General features: G+C 42.1%; 2 protein-coding genes and 1 long non-coding RNA gene across 4 annotated transcripts in view; 2 read left to right on the plus strand and 1 right to left on the minus strand.

Annotated features, from left to right (window-relative positions):
- Positions 1-16,212, plus strand: part of B3GALT1 (beta-1,3-galactosyltransferase 1) — a 329,544-nt gene extending 313,332 nt beyond the window's left edge. For both annotated transcript variants that reach the window (XM_083497242.1, XM_083497243.1), the window contains exon 5: positions 8,387-16,212. In XM_083497242.1, the coding sequence (XP_083353368.1) occupies positions 8,600-9,580 (981 nt within the window). In that variant the 5' untranslated portion in view covers positions 8,387-8,599 and the 3' untranslated portion in view covers positions 9,581-16,212. The remainder of the gene's footprint in view (positions 1-8,386) is intronic.
- LOC310704407 overlaps positions 1-25,355 on the plus strand; it is a 240,074-nt gene that overhangs the window by 67,144 nt on the left and 147,575 nt on the right. The window lies entirely within an intron of this gene.
- LOC310704244 (uncharacterized protein) overlaps positions 1-25,355 on the minus strand; it is a gene marked incomplete at its 5' end in the record, with an annotated part of 88,243 nt that overhangs the window by 50,012 nt on the left and 12,876 nt on the right. The window lies entirely within an intron of this gene.

The following is a 25,355-nucleotide window of genomic DNA, read 5'->3' on the forward strand; positions in this document are numbered from 1 at the left end:
CAGGCACCCAGGTCCGCAGGGAGCCAGCACCTATGTGTGGCTTGGAAGGACACCATGGGTGTGTGTTTTTCTGTCTCAGATTTCAAAATAATTAAGTAAAATATTCATGAAGTGGGGCATTGCTCTTGGGAGAAGTGGTGTTGGCCACTTTTTATTTTATTTTTACAAACAAGGGGGCCTTCTGCAGATGTTATTTGTAGTGGTATAGTTGCATACCCTCCAACATTTCTCTGATGAAAATAGGATCGTCCTAAGGAAAAGCAGGACATTCCAGGATCAAACCAGAAACCAGGGTGGCTTCTGAAAATCTGGGACTGCCCCTGGAAAATAGGGACACTTAAAGTATCTGTAGTTGATTTTGGACCCAAAGTTTTTGAAAGGCCTGTCTGCACTTACCAGTCATTGTGATACAGTGGTACCTCGGGTTAAGAACTTAATTCCTTCTGGAGGTCCATTCTTAACCTGAAACTGTTCTTAACTTGAGGTACCACTTTAGCTAATGGGGTCTCCCGCTGCCACCGTGCAATTTCTGTTCTCATCCTGAAGCAAAGTTCTTAACCCGAGGTACTATTTCTGGGTTAGCGGAGTCTGTAACCTGAAGCGTCTGTAACCCGAGGTACCGCTGTATAACTGCTGTCTGTTGTGATGTTTTGAGGAGTGAAATTGTATCTGCAGCTTTGGTCACATGCCCCTGTTATCAGAGAGCGAGTGTGGGGTTTTACTTTCCACACAATTGACAAGTTGTGCCCAAGCTGGAAAAAGTTCCAAAGCCGAAGTCCCACCCTTTACATACCCTCATGTTCCTTCAGCCAGTAAATGCTGTAGTTATGAGTTTGCACTTGTGGACAGCCATTTTATTGGGGTTTGTTTGTTTGTTTGTTTGTTTGTTTGTTTGTTTTTTGTATTTAATGCCTAGCATTCAGGAATTCTAATCATGTGGGTGTGCAGTATATGAGATTAAAAGAGGAAAATGTGTCTGCCTTAGGTATGGCAAACCTGGTTGTTCTGATGAAAGTTTGTCTGCACCAAAGAATTGATGTCATGGGCAGTACTTTGACTCCCACCACTCTCCTCGGAATTGAACTCTCAAACTGACAACTCACACCAGTCAAATAGAAGTGGCATGAAACAGGCGTCCCCCAAACCACATCCACCAACCGCCATCCCCTCCACACCAAAAACCAGAATAATGCCACACACAGAGCCATTCCAGATCTTTCTCGAAGTATCAGATTTTTTTGTGGTAGAGAAGGAAAAGCAGGGTTGTGTTGTTTTTTAAGAACACTATTCTGGAATACTTGCTGAATAATGACATCACATGGCAGCGTGCAAAAAATAAATAAAAAACCAACTCCAAAACAGTTAGTGTGCCACTATAAATAGTAAGTGAAGCAAGATCAAAAGTGAGTGATTTTAATAAGATGACAATTAATAAGATGGCACAAATGGCATGGCCAAGAGTAAGGAAGCTGGGATTTGTCAAAATTATTGCCGCGGGTAATTAGCGCTAAAATGCTAATGAATTTTCTTGATGACTTAAAAAAAGAAATGTGGAGAACTGAATTTGGAGTGAAAGGCACTAGGAATACCTGGATAATTTTGTGTGGATAATCTGACGTGTAAGCTCTCCTAGAAATTTGCCCAGTAAATGCCCAAGTTTTAAATTGTTTGTCGTGATAACTTGTTGAGTTATAGGAGGCCGATTCATTATTCAGTTCAGTGAGCTAACACCCCGGACATCGTAAGTATGCTTTCAGATGTTTGAGCCATCATATTAGTATTAGCTCCTCTCATCCTGACACAGATTAATTGAAAGCTGCGCTGCTCCGCCAAGAGGCTTCTATATCACCAAGGCCATTGTCACCCCTCCTGAAAGTCACAACCCAGGCTGCCACGCCACAAGCATCTTTATGAACACTACAGGAAAGAATAGGCTTGAGATTAAGACAAGGAGCAGAGAAACAGCTCCTTACTACGATATAATTTAACAGGCTCCGGTGGCAATTATTGTCAGTAGCATTATTGCAGAGATAATGAAGAATTCATTAAATAGCATTGAAAGACATCCCTGCCCAAAAAGAAAGGCGCCGAGGGCTCGTATGGGGGTGGGGGTCCCTGTCTGTTGCTGTGGTAAAGTTTCCATCAAACGAAAAACACTATAGTTGATTTAATAGAGGGAAGGAGGCTCGCTGAGAAAGCTTGGAGGAGAGCGTGGCACATACGTGATGAGGAATAATCACAGTGGCTATGGCAACTGAAGGTGAAATGTGTTATTTGCATCAGTTTATAATCTCTCCAGGATGCAATTTCCACGTTACTGCCATAGCGGAATGTGATCGATGTAATCACGGGCGACCTATCGCGCAACACGGAATCCGAGGAAGTTCCAAGAACAATTTCTTAAAGGCAATGAGAGGGGAAATACAAGAGTTAGATGCCTCTGGGACAAATTTCTAAAAAAGCATTCCACTCTGAAAGTACGGCACAGTATCTGGGGTGGGGGGATGTGCTAACCTAAATATATATACAAAGGCTTATAAGCTCAGTGGTAGAGTAGAAGGTCCATGGGTTCAGTACCTGGCATGTCTAGTTGAACTGCGGAGGATCATGGGAGATCTGAGTGGAAATGTAGAGGTGTTAAAACACCTTTAAGCCTCCATGAGTTCAGTGAGAAAAAGTTCAGCAGAAGCTTAATTAACCAAGTTAGGTGGGATCAGATATGGTTTGGGTCTAACCTAAGGCAGCAGTGATTAACTGGTTCCATTGTATTCTGTGGGAGATACTATAACTTATATTCAGGGGGAAACTGAAAAAAAAGAAGCCAAAAAGTCATCCAAACTTTGGATTTTCCAAAGTTTTCTACAAGCCTAGGGAATTCCCAAACTCTTTTCTGGTGCCAATGATCCTATTTTTATGCAAGTATATTTAGTAGTAAAAAGAACTAAGGGTTTTTTAAAAAAAAAACATCAACAACATCCTATATAATCAGATTTATTTCTGTCCAGAATGTTTTTGAACGTTTCCTGAAAGGCCTTCAAATCTCTTTAAAGCAAAATGTCTTGTGCTAAATGGTAAGTGCATTAAGCATAAAGAAGAGTCTTATGTTCTAGGATAAATATGGTTGGGAATCATATTTCCCCATTCATTACAGTGGCTCTTGATTTACTATAAAGGGAAATTTTAAACATTAAGACTATTTAAAAGTTCCCCAAAGTAATTCCCTAGCCTCTAGTATTTCACAACAGAGAAATCTCGTTTCTGTCATAATAAAAAAAAAAATGCACCAACAACTTTTTCACAGTGTAAAAAGAAGAGTGGCTTTTTATTCAAAAGCAGATATTTATTGTCCCTTTTGTTTAATTTGCATGCATGAAAGCATAAGCCACAATTTTCCATTTTTTAACAACTCAAATAAAAACAAACGCAGCAAACCAATATATATATATATATATATATATATATATATATATATATATATATATATATATATTTGCTTTCGTAGATTTTCACGGGTACAGGAATGCAGGTTTTGGTGTCTTCGGGTGTCTTCCCGTGTAAGAGTTGGGGTGTCTAGGCGACGTTTCGACGAGGTCTCACTCGTCATCTTCAGGCTGGTGCTTTCGGCTTCTTGTTACTGGAACAGAGCAGGATCTCAGTGTTTGAGTTCCTATAAATACTGTTGAGGGGGTGTGGTGTATAGCCTCCAACGTTCTGGGCAGAGAGGAAGTTCCCAGGTTAGTGTGCCTTTTCTTCTTTTGTTCCTTAATTACTTGAGGGATATCTTGAGTGATTTCTTGAGTGATATTCTGAGTACCACTTAGGTGGGTCATTAGGTGTGGATTAGTTGCTAAAGCTTTCGTGTCTTGACCTCTTGAGCTTGTGAAGAGTTTTTCTGAGAAGATGGCTGTACTGCACTTAGTTGTGCTCTGGCTTGGCTTCGTGTATAGGGGCGAGCTGTGGTTTTGTGCCCTGTGCCAGCCAGATCTGTGTAGGGATTGCAGGGGGGTGCAGCATCCGGAGGTGCCACTATGGTTTGGCTACTGGATGGTGTCTGTAATTTATCTGTGGAGAGGGTCTGGGTTTGGGTCTGGTGTGGTTGATTGGTGATGGCGTTCTGTGTGCCTCTGGTTCTGGTGTCGGTTTTTGTGGGGAGGGCTAATTTCCAGATGTCTGGCAGGCGGGACGTGTCGTCACGCTTGTTCATGTTGTGAGGGTGTTTCTCTATCTCGATGGCTTCCATGATTATTCTCTTGTGGTGATGTTCCATGTTAAAGGGACACGAAATTAATTTTGCAGATTCCAAATTGCTCTTTAACATGGAACATCACCACAAGAGAATAATCATGGAAGCCATCGAGATAGAGAAACACCCTCACAACATGAACAAGCGTGACGACACGTCCCGCCTACCAGACATCTGGAAATTAGCCCTCCCCACAAAAACCGACACCAGAACCAGAGGCACACAGAACGCCATCACCAATCAACCACACCAGACCCAAACCCAGACCCTCTCCACAGATAAATTACAGACACCATCCAGTAGCCAAACCATAGTGGCACCTCCGGATGCTGCACCCCCCTGCAATCCCTACACAGATCTGGCTGGCACAGGGCACAAAACCACAGCTCGCCCCTATACACGAAGCCAAGCCAGAGCACAACTAAGTGCAGTACAGCCATCTTCTCAGAAAAACTCTTCACAAGCTCAAGAGGTCAAGACACGAAAGCTTTAGCAACTAATCCACACCTAATGACCCACCTAAGTGGTACTCAGAATATCACTCAAGAAATCACTCAAGATATCCCTCAAGTAATTAAGGAACAAAAGAAGAAAAGGCACACTAACCTGGGAACTTCCTCTCTGCCCAGAACGTTGGAGGCTATACACCACACCCCCTCAACAGTATTTATAGGAACTCAAACACTGAGATCCTGCTCTGTTCCAGTAACAAGAAGCCGAAAGCACCAGCCTGAAGATGACGAGTGAGACCTCGTCGAAACGTCGCCTAGACACCCCAACTTTTACACGGGAAGACACCCGAGGACACCAAAACCTGCATTCCTGTACCCGTGAAAATCTACGAAAACAAATATATATATATATATATATGCAGGTTTTGGTGTCCTCGGGTGTCTTCCCGTGTAAAAGTTGGGGTGTCTAGGCGACGTTTCGACGAGGTCTCACTAACACACACCAACCGCTACTTACATGCTCAATCACACCACCACCCTGCACAAATAAACTCCGTAGCCAAGACCCTCATCTCCAGAACCAAACGCCTGGCTGACAAAGACCACTTGACAACTGAGTTACAGAATCTCTCAAATGTGTTAATCGCCAATGGATACCAGCAAAACAGGGTTAAGAAGCTAATCCAAAAAGAAACACCCCCCAAAAACCAAGACACGGAAGAAAACAATGGCATGGCCCTCCTTCCTTATATCAAGGGCACTACAGATAAAATTAGCAAAATCCTCCATAAACACAATATCAAAACAGCCTTTTGCACCAACCAAAAAATAGCCAATATCCTCAGAAACCCCAAAGATAAAATCCAGTTGGAAAACCAAGGGGTCTATGAAATACCCTGCAAAGTCTGCCCAGCCACGTACATTGGACAAACAAACAGACGAATAAATGCACGTATCGCAGAACACAAGAATGCCGTCAAAAAAGAAGAAAAATCTTCCTCTCTTTTCCAACACATGAAAGAAACAGGACACGAAATTAATTTTGCAGATTCCAAATTGCTCTTTAACATGGAACATCACCACAAGAGAATAATCATGGAAGCCATCGAGATAGAGAAACACCCTCACAACATGAACAAGCGTGACGACACGTCCCGCCTGCCAGACATCTGGAAATTAGCCCTCCCCACAAAAACCGACACCAGATCCAGAGGCACACAGAACGCCACCACCAATCAACCACACCAGACCCAAACCCAGACCCTCTCCACAGATAAATTACAGACACCATCCAGTAACCAAACCATAGTGGCAACTCCGGATGCTGCACCCCCCTGCAATCCCTACACAGATCTGGCTGGCACAGGGCACAAAACCACAGCTCGCCCCTATACACGAAGCCAAGCCAAAGCACAACTAAGTGCAGTACAGCCATCTTCCCAGAAAAACTCTTCACAAATTCAAGAGGTCAAGACACGAAGGCTTTAGCAACTAATCCACACCTAATGACCCACCTAAGTGGTACTCAGAATATCACTCAAGAAATCACTCAAGATATCCCTCAAGTAATTAAGGAACAAAAGAAGAAAAGAACACTAGCCTGGGAACTTCCCCTCTGCCCAGAACTTTTGAGGCAATACACCACACCCCTCTACAGTATTTATAGGAACTCAAACACTGAGATCCCGCTCTGTTCCAGTAACAAGAAGCCGAAAGCACCAGCCTGAAGATGACGAGTGAGACCTCGTCGAAACGTCGCCTAGACACCCCAACTTTTACACGGGAAGACACCCGAGGACACCAAAACCTGCATTCCTGTACCCGTGAAAATCTACGAAAACAAATATATATATATATATATATATATATATAAAATCTGAACTGTAGGGGATTTGCAGTACCACATAAATTTATTACCAGCATTTTTTAGTTGCATTTATTGCATTTTGAAAATTAAAAAAGAAGATTCATTTTTTTAACCGGGAGGGGGTGGAATACTGGAGAAATCCCCGTCTAGGAACACTTGTAGCTTCCTACCGGGTTCAGCTAGTAAAGGGGGCTTCTAGCCACCGAGGTTATCTGGACCTCCACTGAGAAAAGGGGGTTCCAGAAGCACTATTAGACTGTGTACCAATCCCATTCAGGGCTGGCAATTGTCAAATTTTTTGATACAGAAACCACTCTCCCCACAGTGCTTCCATCTTGCCAGGATTCAAGCTAAGCTTATTTCCCCTCAAACCATTCCAACCAGGCACTAGTCCAGGGCCCAGACAGCTTCTCCTCACTCAGATATAATGGAGAAATAGAGCTAAACATCATCGATGTACGAGTAGCACCTTGCCCCAGATCTCCTACTGGCTCTTTCTAGCAGCTTCATATAGATATTAAATAGCATTTAATAGTGGCCTGAGGTACCCCACAGCAGAACCATCAGAATCAAATGTAGCAAATGGTACTCCATTTCTTTATTTCAAACACTTTTACCCCGCCATTCTTCAGTGAACGCAAGGCAGCAACTCACATACGTTAAAACAGGAACTGAGTTTGAGGGTCAGGTTTTGACCACAATAGAGTAAAGCAGCCATAAAGTACAAAAGCAGCAGAGAGAGCAAAGGTTTAAGTATAGCAAAGTTAAATACAAAAATATGAACCTTCGAAAACAACTGGCAAGAAACAATTAACAGGGGGCAACCATTTATTGTTCAAAGGGCTGCCAAGGAAGAAAGCTTTTGACCAGCCTAAAGCAGGTCCTTAGAGAGGAGGCAGGATGAAGCCTCCCTTATATGCCCTGCTTAGTGGTCTCTGTATTTTAATGCTATTGAAGCCCTTATCTGTACAGTTTGCACCAAGTTTTTTGGGGAGAACCTAGACCAAATGCTTTGACCAGGAATTGCTTGTAACTGGGTATCATCAGTTCTCAGACCGCTGAACCATGTTCTTGTTGTTTCTTTTTATATTTATTCAGTGTTGATTATTTTAATGTTTGTCACCTTGAACTCTGAGGAAAGGACAAATATAAATATATGCAATACAGGCAGCCCCCTATTTATGTGCGTACAATATGTGCATGACTACATGTGCATTGCACTGAACCCAGAAGTGACCCGGAAATGTCATAAGGTCGTCATTGAAACATCACTAAACGGGCAGAGTGGGGTGCTTGCAGGCTTTTTCAAAGGGTTTCAATTATACGCAATTTCCAATGCATACGATGCCTCGGAACGTAACCCCTGGGTAAGTGAGGGGCTGCCTGAACCTCAGAAGGCAGCTGATATTTTGTGCTATATGAGCCTACAATAAATGGTTCTTTTCATATGGTTCAGATGAATGTTAGGTCAGCCAATTACGGGGCGGGGCGGCTTGCCAAAACTAGTTGTAAGAGAAAGACATCGGTATGGATATTTGTGACCTGTTGCTGAAGATCTTAGATGGGCTACCATAATTGTTAGGCAATATTGAAAATATCAAAGTACCCAAGTGAACTGCATCACTTTGCCATGTTAAGTTAATGATGCTTTATTTGCTTCCTTACAGTCGTGACCTGTTGATAATAGTTACCATTCATTTATCTCTGCACAAAACCTTAAAACACCTTCAACTGGTATCATTTAGCATTTCAAATGTTTTGCTGCTAGCATCAACATGAACCAGCCCCTGTCAAAAAAAATCATTTTCTGTTCATGTTTTTCAGAAATAGCACGTTGCCACAAGGAATGGGGACTACACAGGAAAAGGAACACCCCTCAAGACGTTAAAGCTTTTCTCCAAGCTCCATGAATGCGTTCCAAGTTGCTTCTCTGCGTCGAACTTTACGGCTTGGAAAGTAACATGCTGCCCTTGTGGGAGATGCCAGAGGTAGCGAGGCTATTCATTTGTTCTGCTGAATAGGAGAGCTCCAAGAACAATGGCTTCAAAAGTCTCCTGTTTGTATGTCTTGACGGTCGTTTGCTGGGCAAGTGCTCTGTGGTACTTAAGTATAACACGACCCACTTCGTCCTACACAGTCCACAAAAGTTTCCGCACTATCTCAATAGCTAGAAAGAATGTCTCCTTCGGCAATATAAGGACTCGGCCAATCAATCCTCACTCGTTTGATTTCCTCATAAACGAGCCGGAGAAATGCGAAAAGAATGCCCCCTTCCTGGTCATTCTCATAAGCACCACACACAAAGAATTTGATGCCAGGCAAGCCATTCGGGAGACATGGGGAGACGAGAACAACTTCAAAGGTATTAAGATCTCTACTCTCTTTCTCCTGGGGAAAAACACAGACCCCGTGTTAAATCAGATGGTGGAGCAGGAAAGTCAAATCTTCCATGACATCATCGTGGAGGATTTCATCGACTCCTATCACAACCTGACTCTGAAGACGTTGATGGGAATGAGGTGGGTGGCAACATTTTGTTCGAAAGCCAAGTACATCATGAAAACGGACAGCGACATCTTCGTGAATATGGACAACCTCATTTACAAATTGCTAAAACCCAATACCAAGCCGAGGCGGAGGTACTTCACTGGCTACGTCATCAACGGAGGCCCGATAAGGGATGTCCGTAGCAAGTGGTACATGCCTAGGGACTTGTACCCTGACAGTAACTACCCGCCATTTTGCTCCGGCACTGGCTACATCTTTTCAGCGGATGTAGCGGAGATGATTTACAAAACCTCCCTCCACACAAGACTTCTTCATCTTGAAGATGTGTACGTGGGACTTTGCCTGCGGAAGCTGGGCATCCACCCTTTTCAAAACAGTGGCTTTAATCACTGGAAGATGGCCTACAGCCTATGTAGATACCGGCGTGTTATCACAGTGCATCAGATATCACCTGAGGAAATGCACAGAATTTGGAATGACATGTCAAGCAAGAAGCACCTCAGGTGTTAGGACACTTTGCAGATGTAAATGCTTTTTGTAAAAAAAAACCACACAAAAAAATTAATTGAGTAGAGAGTAAATGGATGTCTTCTGATTGGAAAATGGGATGCTAACTTTCAGGAGGGGAAGATCTTCTGTATTTTTTGTTTGTTTTTTTTTGTTCTTCTTTACGGCTTTGATTTCTGGTTTACAGACCACATAATGCAGTTGTCAAAAAAGGTAGGGTCACATCTGTCTTGGCCAGTCTCATAACTGCATAAAGGGGACAAATGACTGCTAGATGCTGTGTAATCTATTCCTATTACACCTCCAGAATAGGAAGTAAGCCTTACTGGATTCCACTGGACTTACTTCTGAGTAGACATGCATTGTTAGAGATTAAAACACAGACCCCAAAATGGGATGGTGTAGGGTTTTTATTTTTTAAAAAATCACTATGCACAATTTCTTCACTGAGATGCAACGTAAGGCCTCAAAATACACTAACAATAATGATGATGATGTTAAAATACAGAACAAAAAGTGCGTGCCAAAATACATTACATTATATTCTTTACAAAAGGCAAATTTCTCCAGTATGTAAACTGCAAAAAAGGAACCTTTTAGAACTTTGCAGTTTTAATACAGATGGTGACATGCCCATTTATCAAAATAAGATTTTCCGTTTTATTATTATATTTGTAGACACAGAATTAAAGATCACATGATTATTAAGGATATGCAGTATTGTTAAATAAAACAAAATGTTAACTGGAAAACATCTGTAACTGCTGTGGGAGGGAAGCAAATCCTCAGCCGACACTTTCACTAGTTCAGTGTTAAAAACCGTTTGTTACGGCACTTTGCTTTTCGAAGAGCCTAAGTGCTTTTTCAATTATAAAAGGCTGCCCATAGGAATTATAGCACTGTATTCTGTAGATATAAGCATAATTAGTTTTTTCCCCATAATTAAAAGGCCTAAGAGCTACATAGAGAACCAATAGAAAGGGGAGGGCTTTCTGTTTATTACTCCCTGCATGCCTTTCCCAGTGACACTAGTAGTAATTAGATTTGAAGCCAGCAGTTATCATCATTTGACAGACACATTGACAACTTCGTAATAATAAGCCGCACTCATCGCTAGGTCAATTAAAAGCAGCGATACCCAATATTAAAAAAACAAAGAGATTGCTGTTACAAAATCAAGCAGTGGACACAACTCAAAATCTTTCCTAAATTTACCAGCAACTCAAGCTGGGTGGCAAGGAAACTGGGTTCCTCAAGGTGTCATTGGATACCAGCTCATGGTTAAGGATGCCAAAACCTTCCCACTCCTGAACTAAAGCAACTTTGTGGACCATTCCCAGTATTTTTTATGGGCCATCTCATACATCTCATAACTATTTGATTTATTTTTTTCTGGACAGCAGAACCACAGGGCACTCTGGAAGGAGTAGTTCAGGAATAGCCAATGTGGTGCCCTTTAGCTGCTGTGGAGCATAACTCCCATCATCCCTGACCATTGGGCCCTGCTGGCTGGCAACTGATGAGAGCTGGAGTCCACAACATCTGAAAGGCACCAGTTTAGTACCCCTGGAATGGGCGATAATTTCTTTCCACTTAGAAGAGTAGCAGATAAATCCTCAGCTTGTTTTGCTCTGTATACACAACACATAGTTTGAATGGAATATTGTTAACAACCTCCTTTCCCCGCCCCCTTGCTGCTTCCTATGTGCCACAAGTGAATTCAGAAGTTACAATTGAGCAGGGGCAGGGTCCGTTAAAACACTAATGAGCATGCTCTCCTTTAGTTGAAGGGATTGGAACGTTTTTGATGCATATTTAATAGTCTGGACTCGGGAGATATTTTCTGAAATAAAGGGTGGAAGAAAAATATTTCAAAGCCCCCTACACAGCACAGGTTCCATTTCATTTTTTTCTTTGCTTCTTTTACTAAGGAAAGTGTTTATGCTGGAAATACTACTCAAAGATTTAGAGCAAATCTATTACAGATGCTCAGTCATTTGTTGTTTTCACCTGCCATTGATGCTTCAATCTGTGGTAGAAGTTCTGCATGGGAGGAGAAGCTTCCTCTGTGGAGGTTGTGGTCTCCCTCAAGAGGATGTGGACTCCCTTTCCTTGGAGGTTTTTAAGCAGAGATTGTCCTAGATGCTTTAGTTGAGATTCCTGCATTGCAGGGGGTTGGACTAGATGGCCCTTAGGGTCCCTTCCAGCTCTACCATTCCATGATTCTATCCCTGTTGCATTCAATGCCTTTCCCTAAAAATCAACAATCCCCTGTTGCTTTTCCCATGGCAGTGGAAGAAGCAGCTGGGGGTCATTCCCCCCCCCCCTTAAGCTTAAAATACTATTCGAGGGGGAAAGGTTCATGCCACACACAAACACATCTCCCACTCTAGTAAACAATGCATGTGGCTCAGTGTCATGTAAAATTTGACCCTTGCATTTGCCAAAAAGCAAAAGGGCAGTGGCATTATGATTGCCTCATGATTTGAAATTAACAAAAGTGTCTCAAGTTGAACATTCAAAAACCACCTATTCCTTTCCCTCCTTCTCTTGAACGCTAGTGTCATTTGTGTGATGCCACAGAGTGCACCAGTTCTGTCAAGAGATTCCAGGAAGATGTCCACTTCCAGCCCAACCCCACATACCTGCTTCCTTAGCCCAAGCAGAGAGAAAAGTTTCATATCCATCTAATTCATGCTGGTGATAATCCACATTAAAAAGTATAACAGCACAGAACACCTGCTATGCAAATAAGGAATTTTGAAAATAGCAGCAAAGAAAAATAAGCCCACTTCTGATCACACATAACTATATTAAATTTGAAAAATAATTTGGGGAATAAATCTGAATTTTAAAACTGCTGAACAAACAGCAAATAAAAGCAGGCCAAGTAATTAACAATTTCCATTTAACTTAGATGGCGTTACTGGCAAAGAGAATATGTGCAGGCAATGGACAGAGCACATCTCAGCATATCAATAGAGTTTAAATTCTAAATATCTAATATCAGAGATGTAAAGGTGTTTTGTTCTAATATCACATGGTAGCTGCGCATGTCGGTTTGGTAGAGACTTCCCATATCAGTCCTAGAAAATGCAAGCAAGTCCACACACGCTTGTGGCTGCTTGGTGGACATCGGCTGGATCTACACACATCAAAAAAATTGTTTCAGAAAAACGCATTGTACACTTCAAAGGGGGAAATCGCATTGGCGAAAGATGGAACTCCACAGTGCCACCTGGTGTCACAGTGTTATAACACATACAAGGCGCTTTTTCTTTACTCATGTAGCTGAGTAACTGGCAGAAGTTAGTCATCACTTAGGCTGCAACCTTATATACAGATGCCTGGGAGTAGGTCCCATTGAACTCAGATGGGGCTTTCTTCAGAATTGATATGCTCAAAGCAATGCATCTGGATTTTGCTGCAGCCAACAAGCTCAGGACTAGTTGGGCATCCGAGAAACATGGGAGGGAGACAGCATTTAGGAGGTGCATAGGCTTGCTTACTCAGTGTTTCCATCCCACATACATCACCTCAACTTTCCCACATTGAGTGGGCAAATAAATGCTTAGAAATCTCCACTTGATAGGGAATCTGAACAATGCAGGATTTCTCATCATGCAGATATTTCTAAGCATGCTCAGCTGAATGTACTTGCAAGTCTCGTTCTGAACTTCACACTCAATGTGCAAAGGTTTCCTGTGGGGATGAGGACATTAAGGGCAGGGATTGTGCCTGTGTCCACTTTAATTCATTCATGGTGAATGCTTGAAAAGGGCTTCTCTTTAACTTGCCCCCAAATGACTGCAATAGCAAATGATAGCTCAATGTGTGAAATGCCTATCGTATGTCACAGGTCAAACATTGCAGAGAAGAAGTTTTTATATCAGACACTGATATGTGTTCACATGATGCATACATCAGCTTTAGGATGTAGTAGGGAAAGTAGCATTTCACTAGACCCGCATCATCCGATGAAAGCTGCTCTCTAGCCAGGAAGAAAGACATTCAGATACATTTTTATCATACTTACAGGACAAAGACACCAGTGTAAAATCTTTCTATCTTTTAAGATAGTTTGACTTATTTTAGAAAGTATGTTTTAAGTATGCCGCATGCATTTAATGTACTGTGCAAATAATCTGTAAGAACTGATACCTTTGCTCAATATTTTGTAAAGGAACTACTGGATGTCGGTGTGCCTACTGGTTGTGTAACACAACCCAAACTAGGAGAAAAAAATAGTGACAGTGATGGTGAGTGTTAGTTATAAGCAATGACCAGTTGCACTGATGCCCAAGAATGTCTCAGGAAAGAAGTGGAACTCATTACAGTTACGGCTTCAATAAATCACTTCATCTTTGGGTACTTTGGGTAGATTGACTAACATTTTACTACCAACATGCTGGAAGGCATTCTGTAGTGGCTGTTAAAGGGTTCCTGTATTTCGGCTTGATTAACAGCTTATGCAGAACCTCAGCATTTTTCTGACACTGCTTATTCGTTTTCTTATATGAGAGCTGCTTTCTCATTAGCACACAGGCACTAAGTGGTGGCCAGCAATTTGCAATCCAGCATTACACAGGACTGAAAACTCACAGTGACTGAGATGTTATTGAACCTGTGCCTGAGACATTCTTGGACCGTAATGTCAACAAAACATTCACTGTGAGATGTGACGCAGTGTTGTCACATGGTGAGTTAAAACTCACCATATGACAACAATGTCACATGGAGAATGTTTGCAGATATTAAAGTGCACAGATGGAAACTCATCATTCGGAAATAGCAGGGGATGTATAGACTGAGTAACATATAAACCGGTTCCCTGCTGGTCTGTGGCCATATCATGAATCCCTCCAGTAACAAACTTAGTACGTTTCAATAGAATTGGTGGCAAAACTGAGAAATAAGGAGGAGGTATCATATCTCAAGGAACTCTCAAGCTTTTAAAAATATTTAAGACACCCACAAACAGGGCAAAAAAAGGGAGTCCAGTGAGCATCCTCAGTAGCCACATATGATTGGATGTCTGTTGGCAAGAAAAATGGAAAAGCAGGGGCATGGAGAAACGAATGAAATGCTCAGCTTGAGGGAATGGCTGGATGAAACCCTCCACAGGAGTGCTTTCATTAGGAGGAAGGACAAACTGCACATTTCACATCATAGGATCCTACATTACATTCTTAGAGAAGCTGGCAGGCTCTATAAAATATCTAAGTATGTTGGCTTACCGTATGAATTATTCTTGGAATATAGATGAGAGATATGGTTTCAATGCAGTATTGAATCACAATTAGCAATACATCAAGATGTAATCAGTGTTTTAAAAGAGTACAAGGCAATCTAAGTTCAAATCCAGCAGCTATTTAAAGAAAAAATCTAAAAATGGCAAGATTACTATGGGAAAAACACATTTTCAACAGTGAAGAAATAAGATCTTCCTAAGTCAAGAGATTTTGAAATTTCCCTCAGTGTTGCATTTATGCTTAGCATTCTCTCCTCTCTCTCTTTTTTTTCTTTGACAGATTTGTAAATATTCATCACGGAAAGTGTTGTATATATTTTAAATCAATTTATTCTCTTTCCCACTGCATATGTCTGTAGAGTCAGCTTGCAATGTAACATTTTGTTCTGCATGGAGCTGCGACAGGCTTTTTATCTCTTAGTGTTTCAAAAGCCTTAAGCATGAGTGCCCTGATTTTTGAATGTACAAGAAGTTTTTAAAAATAACTGGTTTTTTATACTTTTCTTAATTATTTTGAGCAAATTTGGGAGGGGGTTAAATCAGCAAAGGGAGACCAATTTTGGAACCTGAAACCTGCATACAAGTTCTGTTACTTGGAAGTATTTGGTCACAGAGAGATTGTAAAGAACCAACAACTACTGGGTTTTTTTTTAAAAAAAAAAATCTTTGAGGAAAATAAGTGATTACGTTACTTTTGAACAAACCACTCTTTTTTTTACAATTGCAACCAACATCCGAATCAAAGTCATGTTTGATTTTTGTTGAAATTTGAATGGACAAAGCACATGTTGCCAATAAGCTTTCAGAAGTCTTATCTTCTGAAGAACTATATAATAATAGATTTCCTTAGTGGGCGACTTTGGAGGATTCCAGAGTCATTAAGATTTGGTGGATTAGATGACCCCTTATTGGGATTAAACCTTTATAGAGTCATGTAGAGAAGTACAATTTAGGAAGGAAAAAAGGTAATGAACTAAGAAAACTTGTTGACATTATCTGAAGTTTAAATGTACCATTATATACAGATGGCTGTATTTATGTATTTATTTGTCAAAACTGTATATATTGTTTTATCTAGTGTAATTGTCTAAAAGTGCATTTCTTCTAGTTGAAAAGTATTATCTAGGGGGTTGTGGGGGTGCCAGCCAAGCTGCTAATCAAGTTTTTATAAACATATATATAAATGTTCAAAAAAAGATGAAGGGGGAAAATGAAAGTGTCCTGTACAGTTTTCTTTTTTTGTCATTCCTTACTGAAATGTAAACTAGACTCAGACAGCACGAAGCCAAGCTATAACCACATCTGAGGAGGACAGAGTGTTGTTTTGCTGATTGTTTTTAAAAATTGCAGGGGGGGGTGAGGAAATAAATTAAGGAAAAATAAAGTTGTATCAGGTCGTCATTTCTACAATGCTTTCCTCAAACATGTTGTTTCATGTTTCTTGAATAAGTTATGTATCCTATGGAACTGTAGCTAGATATATTGCAAGCATACAGATAAGACTCCTTGTAGTAAGCCATGCTAAATTCAGGTCAAAATCCGTTCAATTACAGGGTTAACACTTCTCATAGTAACTTAGCAGGTCTCTTCAAGAGTGAAATCTGCTCTTTAGGAAACTGAAATATATTGACTCACAGTACAAATAGGATGCCAGGGCAAAAGAGACGCATGAAGAGATAGGTCAGAATTTGGCCAAGACTCAAACACCATCCATTGGTCATGCTTCCACAGCTGCACAATATGAAGCAAGTTTACATGAATGGGAGACAAGTTCATCATAAGAAGGGAGGACGTCGTAAGAGCATCTTATCTAGCTGCTCTGACTCTTCTTCTTTGGAGAATTTCCTGTTGGAGCTGGGAGTAGCATAGCCCTGTACTATGTTAGCTCACCCTCAAACAAGTGAGGGGAAGAAGAGTTTGGATTTGGATTTGATATCCTGCTTTATCACTACCCTAAGGAGTCTCAAAGCGGCTAACATTCTCCTTTCCCTTCCTCCCCCACAGCAAACACTGTGTGAGGTGAGTGGGGCTGAGAAACTTCAAAGAAGTGTGACTAGCCCAAGGTCACCCAGCAGCTGCATGGGGAGGAGCGGAGACGCGAACCCGGTTCACCAGATTACAAGTCTTAACCACTACACCACACAGGTTCTACTTGCTGGTTATACCTTGCCCCTTCTGTTCCAGCCCCATCACCTGGCCCTCATCATCTTGCATGCATTGGAGGGGAAAGGTGTGAGATGGAGAGCCTGCTACACATGTGTGGGGTCCCTGCACTGTCAGAGCTTTAAACTGCAAGAGGAGTCAACATACTTAAAGCAGGCTCTCTGCCTCAGACCTTCTTCCTCCAATGCATAAATCCCAAACTGTGGCCCATGAGCTTCATTCAGGTGTTCTGCAGGGTGTCTGTGGATTTGTGGTTAAAGGTGGGAAATGGCACATCCATTGCACTGAATATGTATATTGATTTTCAATTCTATTTTATTACTCCTTTCAATTCCTGTTCTGCTTTTTATTGTTTTACATTTTAGATTCTATGAAATTAGAATTTCTACACGTGGCAGAATAAGCGTTAAGTGGTCCACCAAGATCTGCAGCAATCTTCAAGTGGTCCATGCTGGGAGGTGGGGGGAGTTTGGGAACCACTGGTATAGATGAGAGGGGGAAGACACAATGTTGGGGGCAGGGCCAGCCAATCTGGCCTGACTCTTCCCTTTGCACCATGATAACTGCATTGAGAGTAGAGGGTAAATGTGCTAACCTGCACATTTTGTGTATGGGATATTCTGTATGAGGTTGAACAGAATAAAATACTTTATCAATATGGATATCTGCCCCCATCAACAGTACTTTATCTTTGTTTGGTCTCATTTTGTGGACAAGAAGTATTTCTATACCTACTCCTTTTGTTTCATTCTGGTCTGCTCCCATTAGCTCAAGAGAAAAAATGGAAGACATACCAAGGAGCCTTATTCTTTTCCCATCAACAAAACACTATCTCCTCCGGTATACCACTGCATTTTAAGTATCCACAAGTTTCTGTTTCCTCACACAGTGGCATAATTGCTGCAGGTAAACAAAAGAAGTGCACATATAGCTTTGATCAGAACTTCCTGACATCCTCAGCCTCCCATTGCTAGCAAGCTCAACAGCAACCACAAAAGGCCTGCCATTTATAAGCATCCCATATAAATCCTTCATTGGTATTCATTCATTGACTTTCATTTATTCATTCATCATCATCCACACAATGAGTATTCCAGCGCTTCCCATATCAGGACAACCAGGATGTCAGAACTGTTGTCAAGGGAGTGGGACCTCATTCAAAACAGCAATATTCTGCACGGCGTGGTGAATTTATGCCACATCTAAGTTTGGTGATATATGTAATCATCTGATCAGTTGCATAAAACCATTCTAAAACTTCCATACAGTGCTACCTCAGGTTACATACGCTTCAGGTTGCATACGCTTCAGGTTACAGACTCCGCTAACCCAGAAATAGTGCTTCAGGTTAAGAACTTTGCTTCAGGATAAGAACAGAAATCGTGCTCCGGCGGCGCGGCGGCAGCAGGAGGCCCCATTAGCTAAAGTGGTGCTTCAGGTTAAGAACAGTTTCAGGTTAAGTGCGGACCTCCGGAACAAATTAAGTACTTCTTGACAAATCTTCGATGTCAAGATTTATCCCAAATTTCCACCCCTGTACCGATTTCCTGTCATCATTTTTGCCCTAATATACCAAAGCTTTGATAGCTCTAGGTAACACCTACTGAGGCAAGAAAATAGATTAGGTGTTCCAGTACAGCAGTACCTCTTGCACCATATACTTGATCACAGTGGTGCAAACCTGATGTTTCTTCGCTCCTGTTAGTTACATGACACATACAATCACTGCACACTTGGACACTGAAACTCTAGCATTGCACCTTCCAGTCTGAGCGGCACACTGCCTTTTGACACTCACTCCATGGATCACCTATTTCTAACCCACTCAGCAGAACTCATTACCCAAGCGGCATCCTTGGTCTCATGATAATCTCTTCCCATGAACTTTAGACCTGGAGAAAAGTAATCCACATTTCCTTTGGTCAGCATCTTTTGAATTATTTTCTTCTTTTTATTTCATAAGAGAAACCAAAAAGATCCATCTTCCTTCATTTTTTTCCCCATCTTTTTCTTTTTTCTCCAGTAATAAGCTCACTGCTTGAGGGGCTTCTTTTAACAATGGATAATGCAATTGCTTCATATTTAAATAACTGTCAAGGCTTCCTGTTTACCCCTTTATTGCACCGCCTGCTGGCTACCTGCACATCTTTGTTAGAATTTGGAGCTTGCTGTACCCATTAAATATACTCTGCTGATCACTATGTTTATCTTACATGTTTCTTTTACATGTGGTCCTGGAGTAGCCGCTGGGACCACACAGGTCCTAAAAGATCTTCACTGATTCCCAGTTGTTTCCAAGCACAATTCAAAGTGTTGGTGCTGATCTTTAGCCCTAAATGGCCTTGGCCCAGTATACCTGAAGGAGCGTCTCCACCCCCATCATTCAGCCCAGACACTGAGGTCCAGCTCCAAGGGCCTTCTGGCGGTTCCCTCAGTGTGAGAAGTGAGGTTACAGGGAATCAGGCAGAGGGCCTTCTCGGCAGTGGTGCCCTCTCTGAAGAATGACCTCCCATCAGATGTCAAAGAGATAAAGAACTACACAACTTTTAGAAGACATCCGAAGGTAGCCCTGTATTGGGAAGTTTTTAATGTCTGACATTTTAATATATTTTTTATATTTTTCTGGAAGCAGCCCAGAATAGCTGGGGAAACCCAGCCAGATGGGTGGGGTATAAATAATAAAATTTATTATTATTATTCCCTGTATTTTTTACAGTTATTCTGTATCTTAGTCCTCCTAAAGTGATGAATTTCGTCTGACGCACTGGGAACTTTCCAGTGCTGCAAAATACTCAAACAAATGTAGCTTCACCCATGCTCACTACCATATATATCCAGAGCCCTGTGATCCAATTACTTCATAGGAGAGGACATCTCTATGCAGCACAGACACATTTTTGTCCTTTGACATGGATGGAGATGCCATTGCAGGTTGGGGCAAGTACTGCCATGTTTTAGCATGATCAGATGCAACAGAGAAATGGGCTCTCCCTTGGGATGAGCAGTTTCAAAAGAGCAGAGATCATACACCATTCACACAAATCTCCTGTTGTATTTTATCATCGTATTAAGAGCAGATCAGAGCCTCTAGATCAACGAGGAGCTGCTGGGATTGTGCCACATATATAGGCTTCAAAACAGAATTGCAGATCAGAAACAGATGTTGGGCACATTCATTGCTCTTGCAGGAAGATGACCTTAAGCAAAAAGCACATTAAATCATCCTGGCAACTGCTTAAAATGGACAAATAACCTTTGCAGATAAAGTCAGGGGCAGTGTGTCATGGGCTTTGAAGACACTCGAACTCAGGACGCAAGGGAGAAACGTGCTAAGAGGAAGGCACGCTTGGCAAATCCGCACTGTGATCAACTCCCACCCAGAAACCAATGTCCCCACTGTGGAAGGACGTGTGGATCCAGAACTGGCCTCCACAGTCACTTACAGACTCATTGTTAAAACCGTGTTTATATCTTACTCAGCTACGAGTGATCGCCAAAGAAGAAGTAGATGTGTTTTAGCAGTAGTTTTGTCTCCATGCCACAGATCTTGCGTATTTTTTTCTCTCCCCCAAATTGCCTGTGAGTGACTGTAACTGTTATCCAGGGTTTAATTAATGTACAGCTTAAAGCTGCATGGCTATTAGTATTAGGAGGGTGGGTTTTTCCTGAGCTTGATTATCTTAATTACAAGCACTCTATTTTCTCATTTGGTTAATTGTCATAGATCTCCCAACGTATCCACAGTACTGCACAAGAAGCCAATATAATTCTTAAAAGTACTGAAAGGAGGCCTCTCAGGAGAGTATGTCTGCCTCGAAAGAATATGCATGCAATGAAAAACTTTGCCCTGAACAATACCTGCCAACCTTTGGACTTAAAAATAGACATTTGTGAAATTGAAGAAAAGACTACTCAGAAAGGTGGTGGAGGCAGTCGGCACAGCTGCCGCTTGTGCTTGTGCAGAAGGTTAAAAAACACATTTAGCTTCCTTACAACAAAAAGTCTGTTTATTCGATATTACAGTGGTGCCCCGCAAGACGAATGCCTCGCAAGACGGAAAACCCGCTAGACGAAAGGGTTTTCCGTTTTGGAGGTGCTTCGCAAAATGAATTTCCTATGGGCTTGCTTCGCAAGACGAAAATGTCTTGCGAGTTCCTGCAGGGTTTTTTTCCTCCCCCCCCTTTTCTAAGCCGCTAAGCTGCTTATCAGCTGATCCGATAAGCCACTAAAAGCTGCTAATACCGCTAATACCGCTAATAGCGCTAATCCGTCAATGGGCTTGCTTCGCAAGATGAAAAAACCACTAGACAAAGAGAATCACAGAACGGATTCTTTTCGTCTTGCGAGGCACCACTGTATACCTGTTTTAAAAGAGGGTTAGGCCAGGGGTCAGCAAACTTTTTCAACAGGGGGCCGAGGTCCACTGTCCCTCAGACCTTGTGGGGGGCCAGACTATATTTTTTGGGGGGGATTAACGAATTCCTATGCCCCACAAATAACCCAGAGATGCATTTTAAAGAAAAAGACACATTCTACTCATGTAAAAACATGCTGATTCCCGGACCATCCATGGGCCGGACTGAGAAGGCAACTGGGCCGCATCCGGCCCCCGGGCCTTAGTTTGCCTACCCATGGATTAGGCTATCAACGCCTACTAGCCATGATAGCTATATACAACTTCCAATACAGAGGCAGAATACCTCTGAACGCCAGTTGCTAGGAATCACATGCGGGAAAAGTGTTGTTGTACTCAGATCCTGGTTGTCTGATTCCCCATGGCATCTAATTGGCCACTGTGAGAAACAGGATGCCGGGCCAGATGGCCTGCTTCAGGAGGGTTCATATTTTGTGGAAACAACAGCAGAGGATTCGTGAAGGTTTCCTCTGCGGATTTAAATCAGCAAGCAGAGGCAGCCTTGGATAAAAGCTTTGTGTGAGTCTGCAGCATGCTTTGATAAGCATGGTGGATGTGCCACGATTGGCAGGAAGTATGAGCCTGGGATTCCTTTGCCTTCAGGCACTGTGTCGTAGAAGGGAATTGTGGGGTGTATAATTTTTCTAACTCTCCCCCTTACAGGAAAAGGTGGGTTCTTATCCATTTATACACACACCCACACCCACTCATTCCAACACACAGAATCCACAGAATTCATAAGAATCCACACATAACACCTACATATATCCATCCACACATAATGCACACCCATTCATTCATTCACACACAACATTGCAAAGCAACAACAGCATTATCCAACAGCATTGAACCAAGGGAGCTCGCATCCATGCCCGTAATTAGTAGAGTTACAGATTTATCCCCTCAGCAGAAAGCCAGGCCTCCCTCATTCCACCCCCTGCTATAAAATAAGAAAAAGGTCCAAAACCTGCTGGGAGTAATATTACCACACTCAGACTTGCCACTGGAAAGGAAAGAGGAAGCAGAAATGGCTTCTTGGCTGTTGCCCTCTGAGCTGTGTCCAGTTTGTTAATGAGCTTCTGACACAGAGGCCAGTCCTGACCTGAGCTAACAAGCACAAATAGAGTTTTGTGCAGGTCAGTTCAGAGGGCAGGCTATTATCTCCCTGTCTGGTACACCTTCTTTAAGTTGTCCACCTTCCCCATGGATTTTTTTGTTTCTTTATTTCGCTGCCACAGCAGCTTGAAATCCAGCTGTGATCCCCTCTCGATCATCCCAGCGTCACTGTTCTCTGACTGGCTGTCTGAGGAGTTGCAGCTGATTAAATTACCACACTCATATCTTTTACTCTAGATGCTGCCTTGGAAGTACAATGGGTCATCAGTCACTCAGCATGAGCAACACAGGACCAAGGGATGGAAAACCTGTCCATTTCACTTCCCCTCCATTTCTAATTTTCCCAGTCTTAAATTCAGTTCTCCACATTTCTATGTCAGTTATGAATTTATTTTTTAAGTTCTCTTGGAAATTTTAGGGCAAATTTCTCCCAAAATATGCCTTTTTAATGAAATTTTGCCCAATATACAGTTTTAAAAAGCAATTTTCACCAACATATGCATTTAAAATGCAGTTTACCCTAGACTGTGCATTTCTGAAAACATTGCTTGGCTGGAGAACTGCATTGCAAAATTCAGAAAAGTGCCTGTTGTGGATGGCTGTTCTTTCAATTTGTGTATTGTTTCAGAGAGAGTGAATTAGGTATGTTCACCTTCAGATGAGAACTAAATCTAAGTTCTCCCTGTACCTCTTCACTGCCCATAGTTTACTCAATCCAGATGCAGCGGAAGCTGAGATATACCTTGCTGAGAACGCAGCAAACCTGTGCTGTTGCTGTGTAGGAAAACAGATTTTTCCATCGAAATCCCAATACTGGCCTTGAACAAGGAGGGAATATTGGCAGGTGTCAAGGTATACAGTGGTACCTTGGGTTAAGTACTTAATTCGTTCCGGAGGTACGTTCTTAACCTGAAACTGTTCTCAACCTGAAGCACCACTTTAGCTAATGGGGCCTCCTGCTTCCGCCGTGCCTCCGGAGCACGATTTCTGTTCTCAGCCTGAAGCAAAGTTCCTAATCTGAGGTACTATTTCCGGGTTAGCGGAGTCTGTAACCTGAAGCGTATGTAACCTGAAGTGTATGTGTAGTAGGTATGAGTTACTCGTGCGTAAACTGGTGCCTCTCTAGGCTAATTTGCCTTGTTAAACCTTTCTGACTGCGCAGCCCCTTCTCATAGTGGCTGCCTCAATCGCTGGCAGAATCCGTCAGTGGGCGTTTCTTGAACCTCTTCCAGCATAAAAGTTGTTTGACGCCCAGTCTCCGCCTTCTCTCACTGCGCGGGAGCCTCCTGCGCAGGGAGGGCATGGGCAGCGGAGGACCTGGGCTCTCTTCACTGATGTCCAGTGAAGAATCCTGGAGCCCTCTCTCCAATTCCCCCATCAGCCCCCCTCTATCCCTGGTGTTGCGCTGAATTGCTTCCCCCTCTACTGGGCTGTTTCTCCCCCTGCTGCTGGGTCCCGCATCATCAGAGAGCCTCCCCTTCGCCTCTCGCTCTGATGTCAGTTCCCTGACAGTATGTAACCCGAGGTACCACTGTATTTCAAGGTTTAGTGACATTGTTGAATCTGGACACCATGCCCCATCTTTTTAGTTTTCATGATCCTCATCTTCCAGTGCTCTTATTTTTCCAGCCTGAAATGCTTTCTTATATTTTTGAGACCATTCTGAAGTACAAACAGGGTGTGTTTTTTCAGCCAGAGCTCACAACTCTGACATCCCTCTGGTGGGCATCATTGCCATTCTAAGAGAAGAAGGGAGAGTTCTCATGGTGAGTTCTGGCACCTCTTTTTCTAGAAAAATAGCAATGAGTACAACTGTTTATAAGCTTCCATTTAGTTTTAAGATGGACGGACAACCTTGCTTTGGGGAAGGCCAGAACACAAACATAGTGGATAGATACTTGACTGAACGACTAAACAACAACAACTTGACATTTGAGTGCCCTCTACACTGAGAGAGAAATCCACCAAATGTACTATTCCCTAAATGTTATTCTGCATGGGCAGTGAAACTGGCATGACTCCATGGTACTTTAATGAGAGATACTAATCTTCTTCAGTAACGGCTAAATTTTCCAAAGTTCATCTGACAATTTACGAGTAGTTTGATGAGACCGGCTTAGTGATGCTTTTCAAAACAATATAGAGGGCAAATGTGAGGTGCATATAATCAGGAGGATCAATGGGCAGGTGCACCTTTAAAAGGCGACAGTAATCCATGAGCTACAGTTCAACAGATGTCAAGGTGGAGGTTAGGCTGGTTTAAATGGTCCTTAAGCTCTATTGTTTACCGCCATATTCCTTGGAATCAGCATTTCTACAGCCAGGAATAAAACTAATGGGCCACAATAAGGAATATATATACTGCGAGGCATTTCAATAGCATAATTTATATGTAAATAGACACATAGTCAAAAATGGTATATAGTCACACATGGAAGACATACACTATGTGTTTTAATTTGTACTGCAATTTAGCTGTTGCTTCCAACAGATGGGAGAGTCGTGCAACACTTTCAACTCATTTAATTACTTATGTAAAATATTGGCTTGTGTTAATTAAGTTCAATAAATTACATAATGGTTCAGAGATTCTACTAAGAGACTTTTTGCAGATGATACAGCAGACATAATTTATTTGATGTCTACAGATTGAATAGCACAATGAAAACTAAAAAGCAATCCAAACTTTGAGGAGGGATTTTTCAGTTTCCTCTTTTTTTAAAAGAACAAGGATAAAACGTATAATAAAACTTTATTAAAAACAGAATTACCTACTCGACAATCAGAGAAAGGGGATCACAGAAAGTGAGAAGAAAAGGAGTAGCCCCATCCAC

This window comes from Podarcis liolepis, assembly GCF_965112155.1.
Source record: "Podarcis liolepis genome assembly, chromosome: 1".
Classification (NCBI taxonomy): Eukaryota; Metazoa; Chordata; class Lepidosauria; order Squamata; family Lacertidae; genus Podarcis; species Podarcis liolepis.